The sequence below is a fragment of the Mixophyes fleayi genome, chromosome 3 (assembly GCF_038048845.1).
Source record: "Mixophyes fleayi isolate aMixFle1 chromosome 3, aMixFle1.hap1, whole genome shotgun sequence".
In the NCBI taxonomy this organism is placed as follows: Eukaryota; Metazoa; Chordata; class Amphibia; order Anura; family Limnodynastidae; genus Mixophyes; species Mixophyes fleayi.
In genome coordinates, this window is record NC_134404.1 from 35537445 (window position 1) to 35561385 (window position 23941).

Sequence of the window (23941 nt, forward strand, 5' to 3'; positions counted from 1 at the left end):
GTTCTGTCTTTATGCTCTTAAAGAATTTGCATGTCGGATAAGCTTGGGTTTTTCTAAAGCCACCTTTTATGCAGGGAATTGTTTGGCTGAAGATTTTATAAGAGCGTCAGCTCTTGAACTCTTAGTGTTTTACTATTGTGTGTTAATAAGTGTGAGCTAGATTTTTGAGAGGTTTTAGTGACTTTTAGACAGATCAGTTGGTTTTGTTTTGATTAGTCCTTTCACACCCATATGCCACACATGCCCATGTGGGTCATGTCTTGTCAGCGTCTTCAAAATTTACTCTCAAGGCCTTTGCTGCTGAAGTTGAGGCAATCGCTAGCCGCCAGGAAGGCCGACTCCCACCATGGATTAGAACTTATAATCTTTCTATAATTGAAAGAGACTCCCATCTTTCAGTAGAGGGTACCTTTGCGTTTCTTGAAGCTTTACCACTTAATGGTTTCTGTAGTTTTTAGGGTGTTAATGTCTGATCACTAGACAATAACTTCTCAGGGGCCACATCGTTTGAAAGGGGGAGCTCCCTTCTGTCAAACAAGTGTGGCCGTGAGACTGTAGGTGCCAGGCTGGTGAAGATCGGACATTTTTACTGCCCATCCCCCATTTTTCTGAAGCTCAGTGACTGAATGATGTTGTGCTCAGAAACATCATCGACCCACCAATGCAAATACATCTTCCATCCGTCTGGATTGGGGGACAAGCAAATATGACTTTGTCTCCTTTGAACCCCATCAAGGCTGAAGATAAATGAGATTTGTTCTTGACACTGGACAAAGGATGGGACAGAGGATAAGTCCCTTTTGCCCTTAGCACTGAAAGTGTTGAAAATAACATAATACAGGTAGGCATAAGTCCAGGATCACCTGAAGACCCTGGAATCTCCTGGTCTAGGCCAGCTTGATATCTAGACCTCTTTCTAGAAGGACTCATATTATTTGGAAACTCAAACTCTCACTTGCTTGTTGAAGCCAGCTGATCGCTTCCTGAGACTGTCTCTTCTCTTTCTATGCGCAAGTACAACCTGGGCAGATCTACAATATCTAGGTGACCTGTGTTTATTACTTTATGAATTACACTCATATTTAACTGAAGCCATCTTCTGAAGGTCGGTAACTTTCTTTTCATCTCTTGGTCTCTTTTCTGAGTTCCATTTAGAAACTTCTTCTTTTGAAAGAACTGTAAAAAATCCAATCACTGGTATTCCCTGTATGCAGTCTTTCTTGTCTGACAACACTATATAAAGACTTCCTATTGTCTGACAGGAGGGGGACAGTCATGTCCTGAAGCATCCTGATATTTAAATAATGTCACCTAAACGTATTACTAATCACGTCCTCCTGCACGATTTAACATGCAGGCGCTATCAGTATAACTCTTGTATACATCAGGGAAGGGGAAGGCCAGTAAGTGGGCTGTAGGATAGAAGGCTTTGATAGACTGGCTTATAGGAATGGTTTTCACAGCACCTCATACTGTGGCAGTAAGAGATGTCGGCTGTACAGATGCTGAATGGAACCTCCGCCTGTATGTTGTCATGCCGTCTCCTTAGCGACATAACTAGACACTCAAGAAGCGCTAATAGTAGTTTCCCATGGCTGATTCTCCCCTCTGAAGCCGCTATGGCAGACCAGTTTTTTATTTCTTTGGGTTTTTTTTTTGGTTTTTTTTTAAACTTGCTATGTAAAGTGGGGAAAACCTAATTCCAGAACACGGTCTGTGGATAAATAGAAGGGAGTCTTGCTGGGAGAATGAACAGGATTTATTTTGGTCTATGCTGCATAGAATACAGGCTGTACGAAAGGCAAATTGTAGCCCAACATCATATTAATAAGCAGTTTCTGTCACTTGTTTCCATGACTTTATGTGAAGGTTTTGCCATCTGATAGCGTGAGAGGAATTGGCATGTAACACAGTAGACCTCTCTGTGATGATGTAACAAGCCATCTGACATTGGTGTTCTCTTCCTCAGACGATACGAGCCTCCTCTTGGATGATAGTGACGATGAGAACCTGTTGTCCATTTTTGATGTGAGTTGTGTCTCAGGATCACCAAAGAAACAGCCAGCTGCTCCCCACCGGCCCTTCCTCCACTTTACAACGTGAGTGGCTGGGGGATGGGGGTCTCTCCTCGGCCTGTTCTCTGTAACCGGGGCAGATGACGTCCATGTCCTGATTCATCTAGCAACATGTAATGTTTTCTTAGTATTCTGCATATTAGAAGTAAAATTCTTTGAAAATTGAGTGGACCTAATGTCTTTCACGTTGCTCGATAGTCCACGATGTATATCTGGGGATCATATAAGTGTTGCATCCAAAGGTCACTTATACTAGTCTGGCTGCAGCCTAGATCTGTACGTACTCACTTATGAACCTTACTTTAACTACATATCTGGCATTATAGCTTTAACCCTTTGTTTGGGATACTTCTTGCTATACCTGAAAGCTGTAACATTAGTGGGGTTACTAGTATTGTTTGTCGTTTTTAAATTGCTGGTTTTTGGTGATCTCGTGTCGTGGTGTAATAGTGTAGGGTGACTTTTTGCTTAATATGGTAACTTAATGTAATATTACATACAGGGTGCAGCTGTCTCTGTAATGCTTCTGCCCTATTATGTCTCATTGCATTTCACTTGGATTTCCTATTGTCCTCTTTGTCCTGTTCATATAGATTAATGCTGCTTCCTTGTCTTTACAGATCGGCCTGTCACCAGCCGACCTCTTACCGGCCCAGGTTGCTCCTCTCCGGGGAGCCTGGCTCGGGCCAAACTTCGCACCTTGCTCCAGCTGTCTTGCACATCCTTGAAAAATTCTCTGTGCATAGACTGGACCTACCGGCACTTTACTCAGTCAGTGCTAAAACTCCTGAGGAATCCTGTGCACAGGTCAGTCTTCATCTCAGCATGCAGGACAGCCTGTAAGGGGATGAGGAGGGGGAGGCGCTCTGGCTGGGTTTTCATAAATGGATTTATAAATGGTATAGGGACCACAAGTCTTTGTAACAGAAATCCAGGCTACACACGTTTTATTTAGTTTCCACCTCTTTCATCCTTTTAAAGGCCAAAATAAAACCGATGATAGGGTTTTTTCAGCACTAATCCTGTAAAAAGAGGCGCAAAGAGGTTCTAATTCAGAATATTTACCTTGAAATCAATGGTTTGCAGTGGCCAAAATCATTCCTGTGTTGCTGAAAGGGACAGATTTGTGCGCTGTAATCCTGTCCAGCGATATACACACTGCCTAGACTGTAACCCGTGAATACAGCAGTACAGATCTCCTAACTATGTCTCTGGAATAGTATTGATGGATGACTGTTATTATGGGCCTTTTTTATTATGCTGCCTTTTCCCTTGACTCTGTATATATGTATGTAGGAACAGCTGCGGCTGCCTGTAATTTAGCAAAGTTCAGAGTAATAATCCTTCCAGTATGGAAGATGCTGCAATTGAGCTGCCGCAAAGCACTAAGGGCTCTGACTGGTGGTAATACACCTCCTTCTGGCACGTATAGCTTCAATGCTTTTATGTTTACTAAATATCAGATCATATACGTGCTTTTCTGTCTGCAGCATTTGCTGAACTTGCATTTTATTATAGTTGCAACATTTATCGTGGCTAATTTATCAGTGTTCAAGATGTGGTTATAGACTGTCCTGCGGAGTCCTCACTATAGTTGTTCGTGGTGAAGGGGGGGATTTTCGGTATGGAACAATACAATAGTGCAGTGATGGGGCAAACTACGGCCCGCGGGCCAGATCCGGCCCACTTAGAGGTTCTCTCCGTCCCGCCAATATTTTAAAAAATTTCATTCAAATATGCATAAAATTATTAGGGCCGACCCTGTGTGTCAGAACCTTCATTTTTATGCCTTCCCAGCTATTTGCTCCATTACACTTCATCCTCCTTCCTAAAAGGACACTTTGTATGTCAATCACTCAAACACCTGCCCGCCCCCTAATGGCTGAAAGTCATGTGAGAAGAGATGGGCTGGGCCATATACGGATTTCGATTGGCTGCTGTGTTGTCAGTTAGCGGCTCACCAGAAAGACGGATCTGCAACAACCTGCTGAAATAAGTGCTGTGTCTGTACGAGGTAACACTGCTATATAACACCCTCCCGTCCCATTCAAAAAATTTGTATTATATATTTTGATATTTGAGTGGTTTAATAAATTATATTGGCCCGCCTAAAGTGTTTCTTTTTTTTATTTGGCCCGCTCCTGAAAAAGTTTGCCCATCACTGCAACAATGGATACACAGTGATCATACCCCCCCCCCCCCTCCATCTTCTCTAGTATAAAAACAAAATCTAGCTTGTGCAGTTTTTCCTTGATATACCCCTTTAATTATCCTTCCCAGTATTCTCTCCAGTTCCAGGACCACCTTCCTGTGTGTTCTGCTGTAACAATTGGTGGGATGAAATTATGTTGGATGCCAGTCAATCTCGGTGTAATTGTGTGAAGTTCAAGTCTCTCCAGTCTGAATGTGTTTATATAATGTCTTTCTGCAAGAGATCAATGCGTGTCAATAAAAGCCTACATCTCTATTTTCCCAGAGCGTTATGAAAGAGCAATGTGTAAATCAATCTCTGACAGTATATCCATTACCTACACACGCTGCACACATTAAACACAAGTTGTTCAAATTGAGTGACTACCTTCTGAGCACACTAACAGCAATTTGCCTTATTGTTCATGTCATTGGCTCTCAAAGTAAATACCGTGATGAATATGCTGCTCTTTCCCTTTGATCTCAGCACAGTATCGCTCTAATTAAAGCGCTGACTTCTGCAGGTCAGGCTGCATGGATTTAGTTAAGGATGAAATTGACTTGCAATGTATAAACTCCGCTCTGTACAGGTTCATCAGCTACATCTGCATTTGTTAGGTCAACTGGCAAAATCTCATCTATTTTAGTCACCCGGTAATGATGATAAAACCATTGTTAAGGCTGTGTTGGGTAAAACAAAGCGATATCTTTGCCTGAATGTCACATTCTTGGATGTAAATGTACAAAAATCATTGACATTTTTAAAGAAGACTTAGACATAAATTCAGAACTAATTATTTGCCATTTTTGTATTGGTTCTGTGATCCTTGCCTATGTAGATGAGTAGCTCCATCCCAACTTAAACTATTGCCAGACCCGTTCTATAATATCACATGATTCCACCCATAGCCTAATTTCGTGTACGGTGGAGTTTTAAAGGAGGTTACCCACTCTAGGCTACATTTAAAACGTTTACTAAATACACTGCTTTATTTAATATGCAAATAATGTATAACCAGTTGTAGATGTCCGTGTAGTCCTCTAGCGTGTAGATGTCCAGGATATGTCTGTAAAGCTATGGTAGAAGTTCTCTGTAGTTATAGTAAGACCTTGCACATAATGTGACAGGCCAGGCTTATGCAGGAGACTACACGCCTCATCTTCCATCTGCTTTTGCCGTTTGCAATTAACTGGTACCTGTTAGATACACTCTGTAGCGGTGCATCTAACCAATAATTAAATATAGAATAAGTGATCTTCTCCAGGTTTGTTTGGCCGTAACACAATACAATTTGTCCCGTTGTCCAGGTATTCCGGGAAGCTCGGAGAACAGTACCCAGTGTTGTTTACATGCCTCATATCGGCGACTGGTGGGAGGCTGTCAGTGAAACTGTGAGGGCTACGTTTCTGACACTCCTGCAGGATATCCCCTCCTTCTCCCCTATATTATTACTGTCTACCTCTGAAACTGTGTACGGGGAACTGCCGGAGGAGGTAAGCATGTTTTTAAAAGTGACTACACCATGTATCTGTAAAGCTTGCAGGTCTCCGCTACCCAGTAGAAGCAGCCAGTATGTGGCAGTGAAGCTAGGAGCTAGTAACGTTATTATCAGGTGTGTCATGCTCAGTTGTGGTGCTAGTTCCTAGTTACTAGCTTTGTGCCTTATTGATGTTACTGGTTTCTTATAAATGTATAGGTTGTGTATTGGGTCAGTCTGCCTCCACTGTACGCAGTTGACACGTCCGCTCCAATTCTTTCTGGAGGTCCTAGTAATCCTACAGAGCAGTGTCCTTGACACAGATGGCGTATTCCCATTTATTCAAAGGCCACAGCAGCAATTTTCACAACCTGCAGATTTGGGGAGTCGTTCTGTGTATTAATCACTATAATTATTACCCATTTAGGGCCTCATAGTTTGGAGCACAGTCATTAAATGGTGCTAATTTGCACTTAGACAAACTATGTTGCAGTTCCAGGGCTGCAAATGCATTTATATTTTGCATGCAGGGAAAATACTGTCTGTGTGCATGTAACACACGTACTGGGCTGCTCTATTTTTACACTGAGATTTAGCATTGAGCAAGGACATACCCCTCCCAGCTCTATATCTGTTACCACGTTTTACCCCATTACCCCCCTTCCTTTTCATTCAGTATAACACATGTGCACCATCTAGCTGGGTTTGCTCCTAACTGTGAGACCCACAGTCTGAACTTATTTGTGTGTTTCTTTGCTGGAACTTATTATTGTCTACATATTTGTACACTTTATATACGCTAAAAGCGCTTTGTGGAACAAACTGAAAGTCCGTAATCCATTTTTAAGCAAATACACTGCATGCAGCTCTATAGCAAATGACATGTTCCACTTTAACCTCAGTGTGGCTCTGCGGGAGCATTTCATGACTTTAGAACGTCACTGGTTCCTGGTCATAAAAGAAATGTCTTTTTTTTTAATATTTATTTATTTATTTATTTATATGCCCGGGTGACATTTCCCTAAGGCCTCTTACACACTAGCATTACTTTAAAGCATTTAACACATGTTCTCGAAGACTATTAAACCCGCATTGATGCCACAGTCTAAAAATGACTAAGTGTCCTTAATGCTAAGTGAAAGCAGTGTGTGTCAGGAAGTCTGTCATTGCCTGTTGTAAGCGGTAACATTCTGTAAAATGAATGAGCTTTCACATAGATCCCCACTGTAAGTACACAGTACACAGCGGTCCAGGGAAGCCATCAGATGTGGTAATGTAAGTGTTTCATATGCTCTGTTTAAAGCAAAGGCAAACTACACCTATTTACACGTTGTTCACACAGAAGGTTTTGCTGCTTTGTGAACTCTGGTAATTCATCTGGTGAACAGTCTGATGGATTGTCAGCAGGAGTTTCCAAACCATTCGGAGCAATGGTCCCTGTGGCCAACTAGGATCACACACTAGTCCCTATAGCAACGCCTTTCTCTGTGACCAGTACATATAGGGGGTGACAGTGTAGTGTTGGGCTCTTCTCGCACACTAGCCTCCATAGTAACATCTTTCTGTGTGACCGGTACATATAGGGGTGACGGTGTAGCGTTGGGCTCTTCTTGCACACTAGCCTCTATAGTAACATCTTTCTGTGTGACCAGTACATATAGGGGGTGACGGTGTAGCGTTGGGCTCTTCTTGCACACTAGCCTCTATAGTAACACCTTTCTGTGTGACCAGTACATATAGGGGTGACGGTGTAGCGTTGGGCTCTTCTTGCACACTAGCCTCTATAGTAACATCTTTCTGTGTGACCAGTACATATAGGGGTGACGGTGTAGCGTTGGGCTCTTCTTGCACACTAGCCTCTATAGTAACATCTTTCTGTGTGACCAGTACATATAGGGGGTGACGGTGTAGCGTTGGGCTCTTCTTGCACACTAGCCTCTATAGTAACACCTTTCTGTGTGACCAGTACATATAGGGGTGACGGTGTAGCGTTGGGCTCTTCTTGCACACTAGCCTCTATAGTAACATCTTTCTGTGTGACCAGTACATATAGGGGTGACGGTGTAGCGTTGGGCTCTTCTTGCACACTAGCCTCTATAGTAACATCTTTCTGTGTGACCAGTACATATAGGGGGTGACGGTGTAGCGTTGGGCTCTTCTTGCACACTAGCCTCTATAGTAACATCTTTCTGTGTGACCGGTACATATAGGGGGTGACGGTGTAATGTTGGGCTCTTCTTGCACACTAGCCTCTATAGTAACATCTTTCTGTGTGACCGGTACATATAGGGGTGACGGTGTAGCGTTGGGCTCTTCTTGCACACTAGCCTCTATAGTAACATCTTTCTGTGTGACCAGTACATATAGGGGTGACGGTGTAGCGTTGGGCTCTTCTTGCACACTAGCCTCTATAGTAACATCTTTCTGTGTGACCGGTACATATAGGGGGTGACGGTGTAATGTTGGGCTCTTCTTGCACACTAGCCTCTATAGTAACATCTTTCTGTGTGACCGGTACATATAGGGGGTGATTGTATAACGTTGGGCTCTTCTTGCACACTAGCCTCTATAGTAACATCTTTCTGTGTGACCGGTACATATAGGGGGTGACGGTGTAGCGTTGGGCTCTTCTTGCACACTAGCCTCTATAGTAACATCTTTCTGTGTGACCGGTACATATAGGGGTGACGGTGTAGCGTTGGGCTCTTCTTGCACACTAGCCTCTATAGTAACACCTTTCTACACTCAGATACTGCTGGCATTCTGTTGATTTAAGCTTTCATTAATAGAGCCGTTGATTTAGTTGTTTGTCGCAGTCAGTTAAGTCTCCCTTCAGGTAGAAAATGAAATGTACAGTGTTATATTGATTATCTTATTCTAAGATATTTTTTTTCTTTTCCCCCTCACAAGCATTAAGGAACATATCTGTTCTGCTTCATGTTTCCCAGCCTTTGCAATCTCTCACTGTTATCAATTACTTTTTCATACTGTAACTAGAAAGTGGGATCTCATGTCTCCTTCATTGAGAGCGGTCAGATATGATTATTAATAACATTAAAGTTGTCTGTTTAAATATCATACTGTTCCGTATAGAAAAGTAAGTCATTGAGTTTGAGCTTATGGTGGTCACCTCATTGTCACAGCAGGAGGTCCAAGTTACAAATGGTTATTGTTATAAACAAATGGGAATGAATATACTCTGCCTGCACCCTAAATAAGTATTGTTTAGTGTACCTCTAAGGCTTGCACTTAGCAGCGGTTTTAAACTCCACTGCAGAGTCTTGGGTTTACACACTTTGGTTGTTGGCTAAAACTGGCCACACTTGGACCTATCCTGTTACCAGGCTCCAGCAACAGGATCCGGTGTCCTGGAAAAATCCCTATAACAAAACTCTCCTTCAGCCAATGAGTATTTGCCCACACTGGTGGTTGCGCTTGGCTGGCAGTGAAGGTTCTCTGGACTTGCAGTGTTTGGAGTCCTTCTCTAGCCTACAGAGCCTACTGATTACTCTCGCCATGTAGCAGTGGATGGGTATTATAATCTGCAGCTGATCCCACAAGTCAAGGGCATGGCATAGAGGCATTTTACTCACACCCTGCACCCATGGTAAATACAGCACTGTATCTGTCTTCAACAAACTATGAAAATGAAAAAATAACTAAAAAAAAGTACAATATGCCATAATGCTATAGACCAGAAGGCTGGTGGGTCCTCTCCCTCTTCTCCTATGAAGATTTTCTGTTTTGTTCCTTTTTTTTATGGCTTTTGTTCTTTTTTTCTATTTTAAACAAATTTAATCTTAAAACTATTAGTTTTGAAAGGGCCACATATGGTTTTTTGTTTGTGTAAATATTTTGGAATGTTTTCAGCGCTCTTGAATTGTTCTTTTGTAACATAGGTGTCGGGCCAAACTGCATGAGATCATAGTGACTTAGTTCAAATTATTGTAGCTGTTTTTTTATGCCCTGGTAGACGCTCGCTTAGGTGAAGCCAGTTGTTCCATAGTGCTCCTTGTTTACAGTTGCTTATTTGTAACTTAACCAAGTCACGGAATCTGGCATTCAGCAAACAGACATTAACCCAGTAATGTCTCTAACCTTATGTGTATTATTGCACAGTTATTTATTCTATTTCGTGTTACCTTTACAGCCTGACGTTATAGCTTTGTAATGTTTACACATGAATTTCTTCTCTGCAGGTGAAGTGTATTTTCAGGGCTCAGTATGAAGAGGTTATTATCATTTCCAGACCTAATCAAGACGACCGTACAAACTTTTTCCAGGATTTGATACTCAATCAGGCAGCCATGCCGCCTCCTAAAAGGAAAAAAGCTGGTGAGCATTTTGGACCAAGGTTGAAGATTGCCTGGTGTTTTCCAGGCTGTTGTGGGATTATATTTCCCAGCCACCCAGAAGCTTCCATGACATGCTGGGACTTGTAGTTCCACAGCATGTTTAAACCACTAGTTTAATGAGCGGTGTTAATACAATGTATTGGAGTAGTCGCAGATCATTTGTCAGATAGAGATATATAGAGCCTGTGTTAGGTCAGTCACAATACGGTACATTGTATTGAAAGCTGATCCATGGTGTCCATTATTCTTTATAGAGGTGGACCACAGTGGAAAGATGGGGAGACTGGCGTTCCTTACCTATTTTAGGTGACCTAGGTAGGACCTCAGTCTTTAGTAGCAACGGAATCGCTCATCTGATTTCTGAAATGCTTGTGGGCTGACAATTGGCATGTGAGGGTCAGGGCTTGGAAATGCTACATTAGGGCACACGTGGCCAAATAAGAGGCCTCTCCGGAATTAGGTTATTGGTAGCAAGTCTGATTGGGAATATTCAGCAAATATCATAGGTTTGTGGGCTGCTCTGTCCAGAAGTCTTTATTTGCTGCATATTTACAGCTAATAGAATGGATGGAACTAACAAACTCTTTAATTATAGCATATGTTCTAGTTTTACATCTAAAGAGCGTATTTATCTAGGACCCAGCCAGGCTTTGTTTTCCTACATCAAGCATTAATCTCTTGGTAACTGGCACAGCCTCCTGGCAGCGTGCTATGAAGTGTGAATGAAGACAGATTTCTAGGACATGGTCCGACAGTGCAGCAGGGTCTTCTGTATCCCCCCTCTAGTAATGTACTTTAACAATTTGGTAGAATTATTTAGTTAAAAGTGTCTTATTATTTTCCCAAGCCGGTCCTCCACCACCGTTCGGTTCTTTCTACCCTACAGTAACAGATTAGCAGCTGGTAAATTATAATATAGTATTCTGCATCCGTTTCCAGCTCTGACCTATTAAACAGCAGCTGTTATAAAGCCGGCGTAATGGCAGAATGTATAGGCAGAATGTGCCGCACAGTACTTACCTTTCAAATCCTGCCCATTAACAGGCCCCAGACTGTCAAAGCCTCTTTGCCTTGTTTTTGTGCAGAGTAAATGCATTTTCAGCAGTCCCTTTCAAAGGCATAAAGTCTCGCTGCCGTCCTCTCCTCATAAAGGCAGTGTGATCAAGCTCCGGTGTAGACGTGACTCTGCAAACAGCCGTGTGCGCTGCTTCTCGTACCGGAACAGTCTGTATCCAACACAACATTTGCACATTACGGGTTTATCAGAGCTGGGTTCATCCATTACACGGGTGATTCGTTTGCAGGAACATGAGTAACAGATGACACAAAGGTTTGGAATTCGTCGTTACGTTTAATTAAGAGTCATTTTAAGCAAGTTGATGATCTTAATGGGAACTTTTAATAGTGCAATGAATTCAAGCATCAAGAGAGAAAATTGGCTCAGCAGCTGTATAATGTTGACAATGAAAATAACTGTAGTTATTTAAAATAAAGTGATATAAAAATTCAGTAAACTGGTAATAACAATGTACATTAATCGGGAGACCGTCTTACATAAAAACATTAGATGAGATCAGTGCTGTTTGGAATGCAAAACTTTAGCATCCTGCTTTGATTAGTTTAAATATTAGGAATGGGGTCACCATAACCCCCCTTGGAGAACTGAGCCTAACCTGCAGATATCTGGCGATGCACAGAATAATGGATACCCTATATCAGCTTTCAGTACAATGTATTATTGTTTGTTTGTGAGGCACCACAGTTCTCTGCAGAGCTAGACCGCAAGGAAAACAGGTCATACATAAAGCAGGGACATACAGGGTACAAAAAAATAAATGCAGACCTGAAAACAAAGAATAGAGTGGGAAGTGCTCATGAGCTTACACTCTAAGAGGAAAAGGACACAGCTGAGACAAGAGGAGCGAGTGTAAGTGTACCAATGTCAGTAGTATAGGTTGGGAGTACGGTAAGTACTAATAGAGGGGGTTTGAAGCCTGGGGGAGCATCTGGTCCATGATGGCCACAATGTTGTGGGTTGCACCAGGGTTTAAGAGAATGCAGCCTATCTGTTCACTAATAACATGGCTGAGGAACTCCATGGATTTATAGACTGCATTCTGATGGCGAGCTCAGGGAGGACAGAAACCTCCCATGGAGCAGAAGGGCACTATAGAGCTGTAGTGTTAATGGTGCTGACTAAGGCACAGATGAAGCTGCTATGGATACAGAAGAAGGGTTATAGAGGCTGATGATTGGAAGGCTGTAATGCTATCTAACCAGTAGCATGGCTGAAATCCACCCACCATAGCTGCGGCATGTGTCTTATTCAGCACCGTAATACAGCGGCTCTGCGTAGTTAATGTTTGGGATTACAGAAGTGCCCCCCCACCTCCATTCTTTTTGTGGAGGATGCCTAAAATTCACAGACTTTTTATAAAAGTGGGTATACCATTTAATGCTGCCCACTTATGTGTTCAATTTGGTCATTAGCATTGTATGATCACTGCCTCTAAATAATCGTTATACACTTAAAAAATCTGATTCTTTTATTCTGATAAATCAAACCCGATCCAGTCTATTGGCTGATGTTTGGATGAGGGAACTATGACCACAATGGAATCTGGTCAATCAACTTCACTATTTGTTCTGTGCGGCTTTGTCTTTGGGCCAAACAGCAGAATTGACATGTATGTTGCCAGTCTAAGGCCCCCATTGATGACGAGTATGACTTTGTTGTGTTTCAGCTTTGCGATCTTTAGAAGTTCTACCCCCAGCAGCACCACCTGCCCCCTGCCAGCTGTCCGAGGTGGAGAAGCAGAGGATGGAGGACCACGATGAGAATACTTTGAGGGAGTTGAGACTGTTCCTCAGGGATGTCACCAAGCGACTGGCCACCGATAAGCGGTTTAACATCTTCAGCAAACCGGTGGATATTGAAGAGGTCTTGTTTCAGTAATGCACAAACAATGAAGCGGATTGTATTAAACATAACTCCAATCTCTGTCACTTCACTTGTGGTCACACTTAATTGGAAGAAAGCTTCTCACAAGCCAATCTCGCTTGTTGCTGTGACCCTATAAAATGACTTGTAAATCTTACCTTAACACTGTGAGTCAGGTTTATCTGCTCATCTGGTTCTTACCATAATGAAAACACAAATTTCAGAGTTGGTGACACTTACTCCCTAAAGTCCTGTGCCATCAAGCACCGTTACATCCCGGTGGTCCAGACAAGGAACCAGGCGGTCAGTGACAGCCTTTGGTTCCTAAGTAACAGCTAGCCAGTGTTTCCTGGATGTTAGGTCGCTGTTTCACAGCATTCACTATAGAATTCCGTGCAGGAAAATGTTTACTCCCCCCCTGTGGATTTATAAGGGATGGAGAGCCCCCTCGTTACACAGGAGCTAGAGAGCCTCTCTTGGTCTGAGCATTAAAGAATGCGCTAACGTGCTCTAACATTACCGTAAATGTGGCTGACAAGTAAGCTAATCTTGCCGCGTGTGAAATCATCCTTGTATCTGTAGTGTTAAATATATTTTTTAAAAAAGTGGACAGGGGCAAAAAACTACACTAAATTTATAATAATCTGTAATACATTATAAAGGGGTGGATAAAAGCTTTAAATAAGCTATCTTTATTCCCTGCAAACTTATTATTCTAGCTCTGTATAAACTAGTTACTGTATACCGGCATTATGTTGTCAGACAGTAATTGTTCTGAAGATTCCACTCCATCATTTCCCCTTTACATCTGTGATCTAATGTGTTATGTTTTGGCCAGGCCCTTCTATGTCTCCTGTGCAGGATTCTTAAAATCCTCAGATTCCCCAGCAGGCCCAGCCTTTGCATTACGTTATCCAGAGGTCAGCGTGTGCGTACCATGCAAAATAAACACACTATATCGGAAGCTGCATAACAACCCTCTTCTCAAGTACCCCATTGTGCATGCCAGTGCTGCTATCCTGGGGTAACTTCCACTGTCTATCTCCTCCTTCAGTGCTGGTCCTAGCTTCATGCAGAGAGTATGAATGTTGTTTCTCCCTAACCAGGTCAGACATCGGCACATTCCCCAGCTGGTCTGTTCTTGTATCCCAGTGCCATTTGCCCAGTAAGATGCAAAATAAAACCACAACCCTTCCATGGGCTATGTTGTCAGAATATCCCTCTGTGAGACACGTAGGGATAACTACGCCTTAGTTCAGTTACAATGTCTATTTGTGATGTGCAGAAACATGAAAACATGGCCTGTTTCTAATTGAGGCGAGAACTCTTTAACTGTTCTATGAGCTTAAGTGCTGGAGCGTTATTTGTTTATAGCCAGGAGATCTGTCAACACGACAAAGTGGTGTATGATCATGATCTGATCATTATATACCTCCTGTACCACGACTATACTCTCCTCTGTCCCAGGTCCTGGTAGCATTGGGCTCTCACCCCCCCCCCACCCCAAAACAATGACGTTTCGGTGGGGCATAACCAAGTAATTGTCCTTCTCGCAAAGGTTCTAGGGAAGGGTTTCACAGAGTGATAAGTTTGCAGCATTTTTGACACAAGTGTGAAGGGGTGTAATATATGATTCACGAACTTGTACATTTCTTGTGTTTACATTATGTGTAAGCTTGCTATATTTCTAGTGGTAGTCTTTCTGTTCAGGCTGTGCTCACTTTGTCGACCACAGCTGGACTACCTCTAACTTCTACCTTACTGAAACCTGACAATATAGAATCATCGCTGACTCACGGCGGAGATAGATTAATTATGAAATTGGCTTAAAAATAGGTTAAACAAAAGTATGTGCAAAGAAGTCCTAAAATTGTTACCAAAACCAACGTATTTCAAAGAAATTACTAAAACGTTGATCAAAACCATGAAATTTCTAGCCAAAACATATTTGCTGACAACAAACTCCGCTTCTGTGCCTGTCCGTGCAATCTAGGGTCACCAACTGACTCCAAGACTGGTGCCAATTGCTGAAATAATATTCTGTAAAGTGGACACTTGTGTGTATTTGAGTCTCTTAGCCCTCTCCTGAAGTGCCAGTGTTTTGAAGGATATTATTTGTGTGGGAACATGTGAGATCAATTATTTGGATTAATTAAGTCTTGCATGATAAAATCGGCCCTTAAAGCACAGTCTGGTGGAGGTGCAGAGGAAGGGGGTTGAGAAACTCTTTATCTGAATGTGTAGGGAATCTGATCCTCTCCTGGATGGTGGACAGCTGTACTTGGTAAAGGAGAATGGTGTCAAACTTTAAAATGAAACTGATGTGAAACCTAAACTGGCATACAATTATATATGTAGGTTACAAAGTACTACACTTTGATATCTCTAATCTCATGTGACCATACATAACAATTTTTTATTTTTGCATTTAATCAGCAAAAAAAAAAGCCAACATGGAAAGGCCATGGGTGAAAAGGACACCCCATGATTCAGTAGCTGGTAGAGACAGCTTTATCTGCAATACCTGGAAGTAATTTTGGCCTACAGAACAACCCCTTGCTTTACAGCTGGCGGGAGGCTTTTGTGATGCTATGTGTTTGGTCTTAATGCACAAAGCTATGTTTGGCAAACATCAAACAACTCCGCTTTGGTCTTGGCCATCAGAGGACAGTCTTGCAGAAGTCTTGTGTTTTGTTCTTATGCAATTTTGCAAACTTGAGCTGTATTACGATTTTATTTTTTTTTGTATTGGGGCAGAAAGGGCTTTTTTTTTATTTATTTTTTTGGCTTCCCTTCCAAGAAAAGCCCTACTTCATCATCCTCATCACATATAGCGCCACAGATTCTGCAGTGCTGTACAGAGAACTCATTCACATCAGTCCCTGCCTCATTGGAGCTTACAGTCTAAATTCCCTAATATATATACATACACACAGACAGACTAGGGTCAATTTAATAGCAGCCAATTAAGCTACTAGTATGTTTTTGGACTGTGGGAGGAAACCGGAGCACCCAGAGGAAACCCACGCAAACACGGGGAGAACATACAAACTCCACACAGATAAGGCCATGGTCGGGAATTGAACTCATGACCCCAGTGCTGTGAGGCAGAAGTGCTAACAACTTAGCCACCGTGCTGCCCCAGTCTTTTACTGATGGTGGGCTAAACTTTAACATTTATGTTGTCAAAGGCCTTTAGTTCCTTGGAAGTAGCTTTTGTGTTGACTGCGATTTCTCGGAGCATCGGTCTTATCTTTGGTTGAATTTGTAAATACTCTCACTCTGGAATGTTGAGTTTCAAATTGTCTTGGCTCTGACTCTTTCCAGACTGATGAGCAGCTACAATTACTTCTGAGATCATTACAGATGTCTTTTTTCTTTTCATGGCATGGTGTGAACACAAACCTGGATACTACAGGCTAAAAACTGTACTGTATACAAAGGTAGTAGAACTCTATTCTGAAATCCAGAAGTGCACTTAATTCGCATCACTCTGCTCAAATGACCCTCTCTATTGATCTGGAAGCATTAAAGGGGCACTTACTTTTTCCCCACGTGTTGGCTTTTTTTGTCGTTCAATACATTACAAGGTAAAATCTATTATGGGTTGTCACATGAGATTAGAGAATTGATAGAATTTTAGGAATAGATTATAGAGGGTGGGCTGTCTTTTCCATTAGACTGTGTGTATATTTATGTGTATGTGTGTAGATATAGAGAGAGAGACAGGGGTGGGGGGGCGGTTGCCATTTTCGTTTGGGGAGAATACAGTGTGGTATTTAAACGTATCCTAACTATTCTTGAGTGTAATCCATATACACTGCCTATAGCTCTCCCATTGCTGAATTAGACCTCCAGCTGCCTACCTATCTATTAATCCAGGAGAGAGATGCAATCTCACACACCAGTGACCCCCCCCCCCCCCCCACAAGTGTCCACCGTCTCTAAAGCCCCCCTACTTCTCCCTATAGGTACTCTTCATGCCTTGGAGTCCGATGGCTTCCCAGTATGATCTGTGTTGTCTTATAATGCTTGTGTTTGAGAACACTGTGCATTGGATGGCACTAGTCTGATATCAGCTCCTCATATCAAGTTATGTTTTGATATATAGATATATTAATATATAATTTTTCTAAAATAAACCTATAATTTGCTTCCACATGACATGCATGCGGTTCATCATAATATATTGTATCACTGACTCCTTTACGACAGGGCCCAACGCAGCCTTCCTGGGTACCAGATAAACACACAGCTACATAAAGCTGATAATAGATGTTTAGTTTCTGTATCATTTCTCATCTCGCATGAGCTGCTTTCTACCATGGCCTAATGCATTTATGCTTCACGGAATCTGTGTTGTTCAGTTCTTAGTCTTCTGCCCAATTCTGCCTTTTAAATGGTGGCCTGGGGTCTGTTTTTTTTTTTTTTTTCCTTTTGAAGGTTTCAGATTACCTGGAAGTTATCCGAGAACCCATGGACCTTTCCACCATAATGACCAAAATTGATAAGCACCGTTACATGACGGTGCGTGATTTCCTAGCAGACGTCGACCTGATCTGCAGCAACGCTTTGGAGTACAATCCTGACAAAGAACCGGGAGGTAATGATGCTCACACTCAAACCTGCTCCTGCCATTATTATATTTCTCCCTCCCCAGGCAATATTGATTTTTAAACCCCCTGTCTGCCAGAGGTGGAGCGTTGTTGAATAATTACTGTACTCTAAATGTCATGGGGGGGGGGGGGGGGAAGAAAGAGAGGACCGACAGGTGTAATATTTGCCAATAGATAAAAATAGCTTGTTATTTAAAATAAAAATAAAAAGCTGGCTTTTTGTATTGACTCTGTAATACTTTTTTTTTTTTTTTTATGTTATTGATTCCCTGAGAAGCAGAGTGCCAGAGATAAAACGCTGCCTTGAGATCCATGCATTATGTTTCTACCCAATTGCTGTTCCATGGATGCAGTTAAAAAGCAACAGAAATCCTCTTTCCGCAGAGAGAATGGTCATGTACTATATGCCTATGTGACTCAGTTGCAAGCCTGTGATTGGTTTTCTGAGATCACGTGTTGCGCTATGAACTTTGGTGTTTTTAAAGTAGAAATAATACAAAGTAATTTACTTGAAGGAGCATGAGGCATATTCGGTGTTACTTAGGCACTTGGTGCGAAGACTAATGATACATTGTGGCAGGATCCAATTATTTGCAAGTAGTCAAACTAATGGAAGCAAGCCTCTGATTTGTTGCTGTGGTTCACAGCTTTTTGTTAGGTTTGCTTTGATTTTAAATATTATAATTGTATTTTTGGCACCAAAATGTATTTAAATACATTTATCTGCAAGTTTCAATTGTTTTTATAGTTTTTATGCAGTTAAAATATAAATACATGTCTCCAACCACTTCCTTGAAAGCTTTGTTCTCAGAATTTACCCTGCATTCCAATTTGTTACGGAATGTTGGAACCCAGAGTGAGTCGTACTGTAACCGCACTGCCCTAAATCCTACCGCTATTTCCATGAACAATTGCTTTGTGGCGATTCTATATTTTTACACTGTCATCAATACTGTAAAACAGTTGTTGTTGTTTTGGTGGTTGCACAATATTTTCAGCATCTGAACCAGAAGACTGTGGTGACCCTGTGTAGATGAAATGACACTGTCCAGCTTCTCCCCTTTCTCCTGCTGCGATCACTGCCACAGTTACATCTTGCAGCGTATTGGATTCATACATGGCTGCAGCTAGAATCGGCCAATGAGCTCATTTGTCAGAGAAGCATGGGATGTGATAGGGCCAACCAATCGGAATTCATAGAAGTGAAGGACCTGAACCACTGCAGCTCTACTGATGGGGAGGGGATGGTTTTTAACTTTTATATAGAAACATATAATTTAACGGTAGATGAGAACCACTTGGCCCTTCTAGTCCAGTGTTCTCCCCAGAAAATTTGCCAGCCGGGTGGGGGCAGTTGTAATACTTTGCAGTAATAATGAAAAATGTTGGAGGTTATTGCCCACACCTGCCAGGACTGGTCAGACTGGTGGTCAGTGGTCGAACACACACTGCTGGCTGTAGTGCTTACATATTGCCTGTTATAATAGGATAAACAATGGTTTATTCTCTTATAATGGGACTCTGCTGGGCTCCAAGAGCCGGGTGGCAAGTGAAAACAGCCGGGTGGAGCATCTGGGAAATAGGTGCTGGGGAGAACATTGTCTACCCGTTTTTTTAACCTATGGTAACCTCAAACCCTATTTAAACCTTATTTCTTTGTTCGGATATCCTTATGTCTATCCCAAGCCTGTTTACATTGCTCTACTGTATTAGCCTCTACCACCTCTGATGGGAGGCTATTCCACTTATCCACTACCATTCCAGTGTCAGTACATGTTCTCATGTTCTAACTCTTCTCTTCATGTGTAGAATGTTTTCCTCCTGAACAACGTTAAAACCCTTGATATATTTGAAAGTTTCTATAGTGTCCCCTTTCCCTTCTCTGCTCCAATCTATACATATTAAGATCTTTTAGTATTTAAGGGTAAGTTTTGTGCTGTAAACCATGCACCATTTTAGTTGTCCTTCTTTGTACAGTCTCTAATGTATTTATATCCTTCTGGAGATACGGTCTCCAGACCTGAACACAGTATTCTAGATGAGGCCGCATCAATGACCTATACAGTGGTGGTATTATTAAATTTTTCTTTCTGCTACAGATTCCTCTCCCTATGCAACAAGCATCTGACTTAGCTTTCTCATTGTTTTGTTACATTGTTTACCTGCATTTAAGTCCCCTCCTATATCCCTTTTCTACTCAGTAGTTTCTATTATAGTGGCATTCAAATTAGTTTTTATTTTTGAGACCCATTTCATTTTCCCCCTCCTGGTGTTTCTACCCTGTTGCAAGTCTGTTTCATCTGCAAAAAAAGCATATTTTGCAATGCCACCAATACAGATATTTAAAAACATTGGTCCTAATACAGATCCTTGGGATACTCCTCTGGTAACCTTTCTCTTTGTGAATGCACTCCATTTATTATAACTCTGCCCTGAAACCAAGCTCTTATCCATACAACCATCTTTGAATCTAGTCCCAAGCTTTTGAGTTTATTGAACAGTCTGCAATGTGGGACAGTGTCAAAAGCCTTACTAAAATCTAAATAAGCTATATCTACGCCCCCTTCCCCTGATCTATTACTTTAGTCACCCAGTCAAAAATAATCAATAAGATTTGTTTGACATGATCTTCCCCAGTAAATCCATGCTGTTTGGGATCCTGTAAGTTACTGGATCTGAGAGATTCTACAACTTTTTCTTTTAAGAGTGTTTCCATCAATTTCCCCACTACTGATGTAAGGCTCACTGGTCTGTAGTTGCCTCTTCCTTGCTTCCACTTTAGTGTAATGGGACTACATCCGCTCTTTTCCAGTCCACTGGAATTACTCCTGTAGCTATGTAAACTATTGTCCACTGTGCTATGAGTCTGGTGAACCATGCCTCAGTCTACTTTGATTTCTTTATTATGGTAGTAAAGTTTCCGTTTCATCCAGCATCAAGCCAGCTGTACCTCCTATGGGGGAACATGTATGAACATTAATGCATGGGGGAGTGTGTGTGGGTGCCATAGCAACCAGCCTGTTTTTGTCAATTTCTTAGTGCAGTTAAAAAAACAAAACAAAAAAAACCCCCAAAATCATCGATCTAGTGTAATGTGGAGCTGGCAGCGGTAAGTCAGGATGCATCAGCGGTATTGGATATTGGGATATCTCTCTTTCTTGGACAAGTTATCTTTACCTCTTTTAAGCCCCTAAAGATCTACTTATGTCCGAGAATAAAGATGTGACCACCTCTAACCCTGGTATTAAAATGTAATGGTGCTTACACATAGTGGGCTGAAAGGTACTTGTGGTAATCAGTATTCACTGTGTGTGTAGGAAGTAGATGCACTTTTTAAAACAACATTCTCAAATTAATGCAATTTAACAGCTTGTTTGACACTCATGTCTGTGATTTCCCCACTCCAGGGACTGAAGTGTCATTCATATACAGCATATAATTACATTTCTATCCCATTGGAGGGGGGGAGGGTGCTACCCAGAAAGGCATTTGAAACCTCCATTGATTTTCCCACTGCCAGGTTCTGTGCCTGCTTGTAAATCCAGTATCCTTGTAGCATTGAGATAGTGGGTCTATGTGCAAGCGCCCTGTGTTTTCTGCATACTACACATGACCCAGATAGTAGAGACAGACTACCTCAGACTATCCAGAAATAGCTCACAAGATGTCATGTATACACTGTTCTTTCTGGGTCACTCCCAGCACAGAAATTGCTCACTGTAGTGTCTTGTACAGATAAAATTATCCGGCACCGTGCCTGCACTCTGAAAGACACCGCGCATGCCATCTTCGCTGCTGAACTGGATCTGGAGTTCAACAAACTGTGTGAGGAGATTAAAGAAGTGAGAAGCAAGCGAGGTATGTTCTCCTCCTCTCTTCTAACGTCCATTCATGCCTGTTGTTTCATTGGAAACCATAATCTGCACTCTATCCTGCCCATTGTCTAATCTCAGAATTATCCGAGCAGGTTATCTCTTTGGGTTCTCCAAAGTTAATGTATTTACATATTTATACTTGGCCTATAAACGATCTGCATTTGGAGAATCAAATACAGTGTAAAAAATGTTGTTGCTATTCACCTGTTGGGCTACAAATCACAGGACTCCTAGAAAATGGCCAGTATACAGTTAAGGCAGTGGTTCCCAAACTGTGCGCCGTGACTTCCTGGGGCGCCGCGGTAATCTCACAGGGGTGCTGCTGCCAAGGCCAGTGGTAAACAAGGCGGGGGACTACTTGGTAACTATTTTGGCTTAAGGGTGCCTTGAAAATTAATGGAGACCCTAAGGGCTAGATTTACTAAGCTGCGGGTTTGAAAAAGTGGAGATGTTGCCTATAGCAACCAATCAGATTCCAGCTGTCATTTTGTAGAATGTACTAAATAAATGAAAGCTAGAATCTGGTTGCTATAGGCAACATCCCCACTTTTTCAAACCCGCAGCTTAGTAAATCTAGCCCTAAGAGTGCCTCGAACTGTGAGAACTTGGGATCCACTGAGAAAAGGTAATGGTTTAATTGTGGTGTTGGCGGTTTCTCCCCCTGCAGTTAGTGAATTTCCCTTTAAAAATAGTTATATTTGAATTGAGACTTTATTGGAGTAAATATGCAGACCTGAAAGGAGTGTAGGGGGTTGTGGGGGGGTGGGTGTGTGTATCTTAATTCATTTCAACCTCCAGAAATTCCTGTTGACTTGATGGAAACACTGGTGCGAATATTTCAAAACACTGTTCAAAATATTTTCTGGTGTCATTCAGGATTAATGTAAAAGTCCCTCTTATCTTGCAGGCTCGTCGGTGGCTACAGAGCAAGTCAACACTCCGAGTTCCGAGGCTCAGAATGTGGAAGCTGGAACTGAGGAAGTGTTCCGGAATAAGCACAAGAGTCCACTGGATATGGCGAACCACTCGGGATCTAAATGTGCATGTGAGTGTTTCTATAGGGAGGGTAGGCTCCCACCACTCTTCTACTTGAGTCCTTTTTTTTTTTTTATGCTTTCCATATTTTGCCTTTATAATTTTGAATAGTTGTCAACTTGACGTCTGTCTTCCATTTCTATTGCTGGATAACCGTCATGTTATACTTTGACTTTTGCACAAACAATTGTTGGGATAAAGTTTGGGTGTAGAATCATAAACGATGGTTATGACCGGTCATCGGATGACCAGACTGAAGTGTTTGTTATTCACGCAGTGTGACCTGTTGGTGAGTACTAAGCCCTGAAAGATTTGTGGAAGTGGAGTAACATCAGCCACAACATGATCATTGTCGACCTGAGGATGGTCTCGGACACAAAGACAATAGCGTCTGTCTTATAATTGTATTGACCAACGTGAGCAGTCTGATGGCTTCAGTCAGTTTAGTATTGGGCATTGCAGTCTTTTTTTGGGCAACACACAGCGATTTCGATACCCAGTATTGCAGTGTTAGGCTAGCTTAATAATTTGGACTGATTCAAGAGAGTTTTCAGATATACCACTGTCTGCCCAATCAAATGTAATATTATGAACGGATACTGATTAGCCGATGTGTAGTTAGTGCAAGCTTTGTATGTGTCACTATAGCAGATCTTAAGTCTCTCTTGGACATATGAAATGTTGGTGGATAAGATCGGGATTGTCTAAGTAGGAAATGATGGTGTGACTGTAAAAACATCATTACATTGTGCGTTAAGGAATCCATTGGTTTTCTATTAATGTGTCTAGAAGTGATATCTGGACCCATGAAAGCAATAATCTCTCTTCCTAGCGTCGTTGGAAGATTGCAGAACCGATCTGTACCTGAAAATATTTTACATGGGTTTTAAGCAGCTGTCTTGGACTATTTGTTCCACTCTTGTCTGATAATGTGAGCGTCCTTATCATAAACCTCTCAGAACACATTCTCTCCCTTGTCTCTCTTCTTGCCGTCCAACGGGAATGTAATAACTTTGTGTCGCCATTAGCATTTTACCATTGCAGCAGCATTAACACAAGGAAAACTATTGTTGCAGCATGTGGAATATTCTATCCATGGTCCTCCCTGTGTCTTATAACAAATGTTTGTGTGCATTGTATGGGCTCGTCCGTAGAGCTCTCCAAGGTACACTTCCATGGGGGCCAACTTTGGGTGCATGAAACGCTCCCGTGGTCTCACGTTTTACAACAACTTTGTATTTTAATATTTTAAATTATACTTATGTTAAACATTAAAATAAAATGAATAAACAGTTTCGCATGGCAACTGGCTGAAATAGAAGGCTTGAAAGCTTGCCTAAAGCAGTAATTGGTGCCCTTTTAAGATCTATATTTGA

At 41.9% G+C, this 23941-nt stretch overlaps 1 protein-coding gene across 4 annotated transcripts in view; it reads left to right on the top strand.

Annotated features, from left to right (window-relative positions):
* Positions 1 to 23941, top strand: part of ATAD2B (ATPase family AAA domain containing 2B) — a 78261-nt gene that overhangs the window by 43981 nt on the left and 10339 nt on the right. For 2 of the 4 annotated variants that reach the window (XM_075201367.1, XM_075201370.1), the window contains exons 17-24: positions 1970 to 2099; positions 2696 to 2882; positions 5574 to 5759; positions 9943 to 10078; positions 12843 to 13039; positions 17483 to 17642; positions 21391 to 21513; positions 22438 to 22575. In XM_075201367.1, coding sequence (XP_075057468.1) covers positions 1970 to 2099; positions 2696 to 2882; positions 5574 to 5759; positions 9943 to 10078; positions 12843 to 13039; positions 17483 to 17642; positions 21391 to 21513; positions 22438 to 22575 — 1257 coding nt within the window. The remainder of the gene's footprint in view (positions 1 to 1969; positions 2100 to 2695; positions 2883 to 5573; positions 5760 to 9942; positions 10079 to 12842; positions 13040 to 17482; positions 17643 to 21390; positions 21514 to 22437; positions 22576 to 23941) is intronic. The other 2 variants (XM_075201369.1, XM_075201371.1) reach the window with 1 other exon arrangement.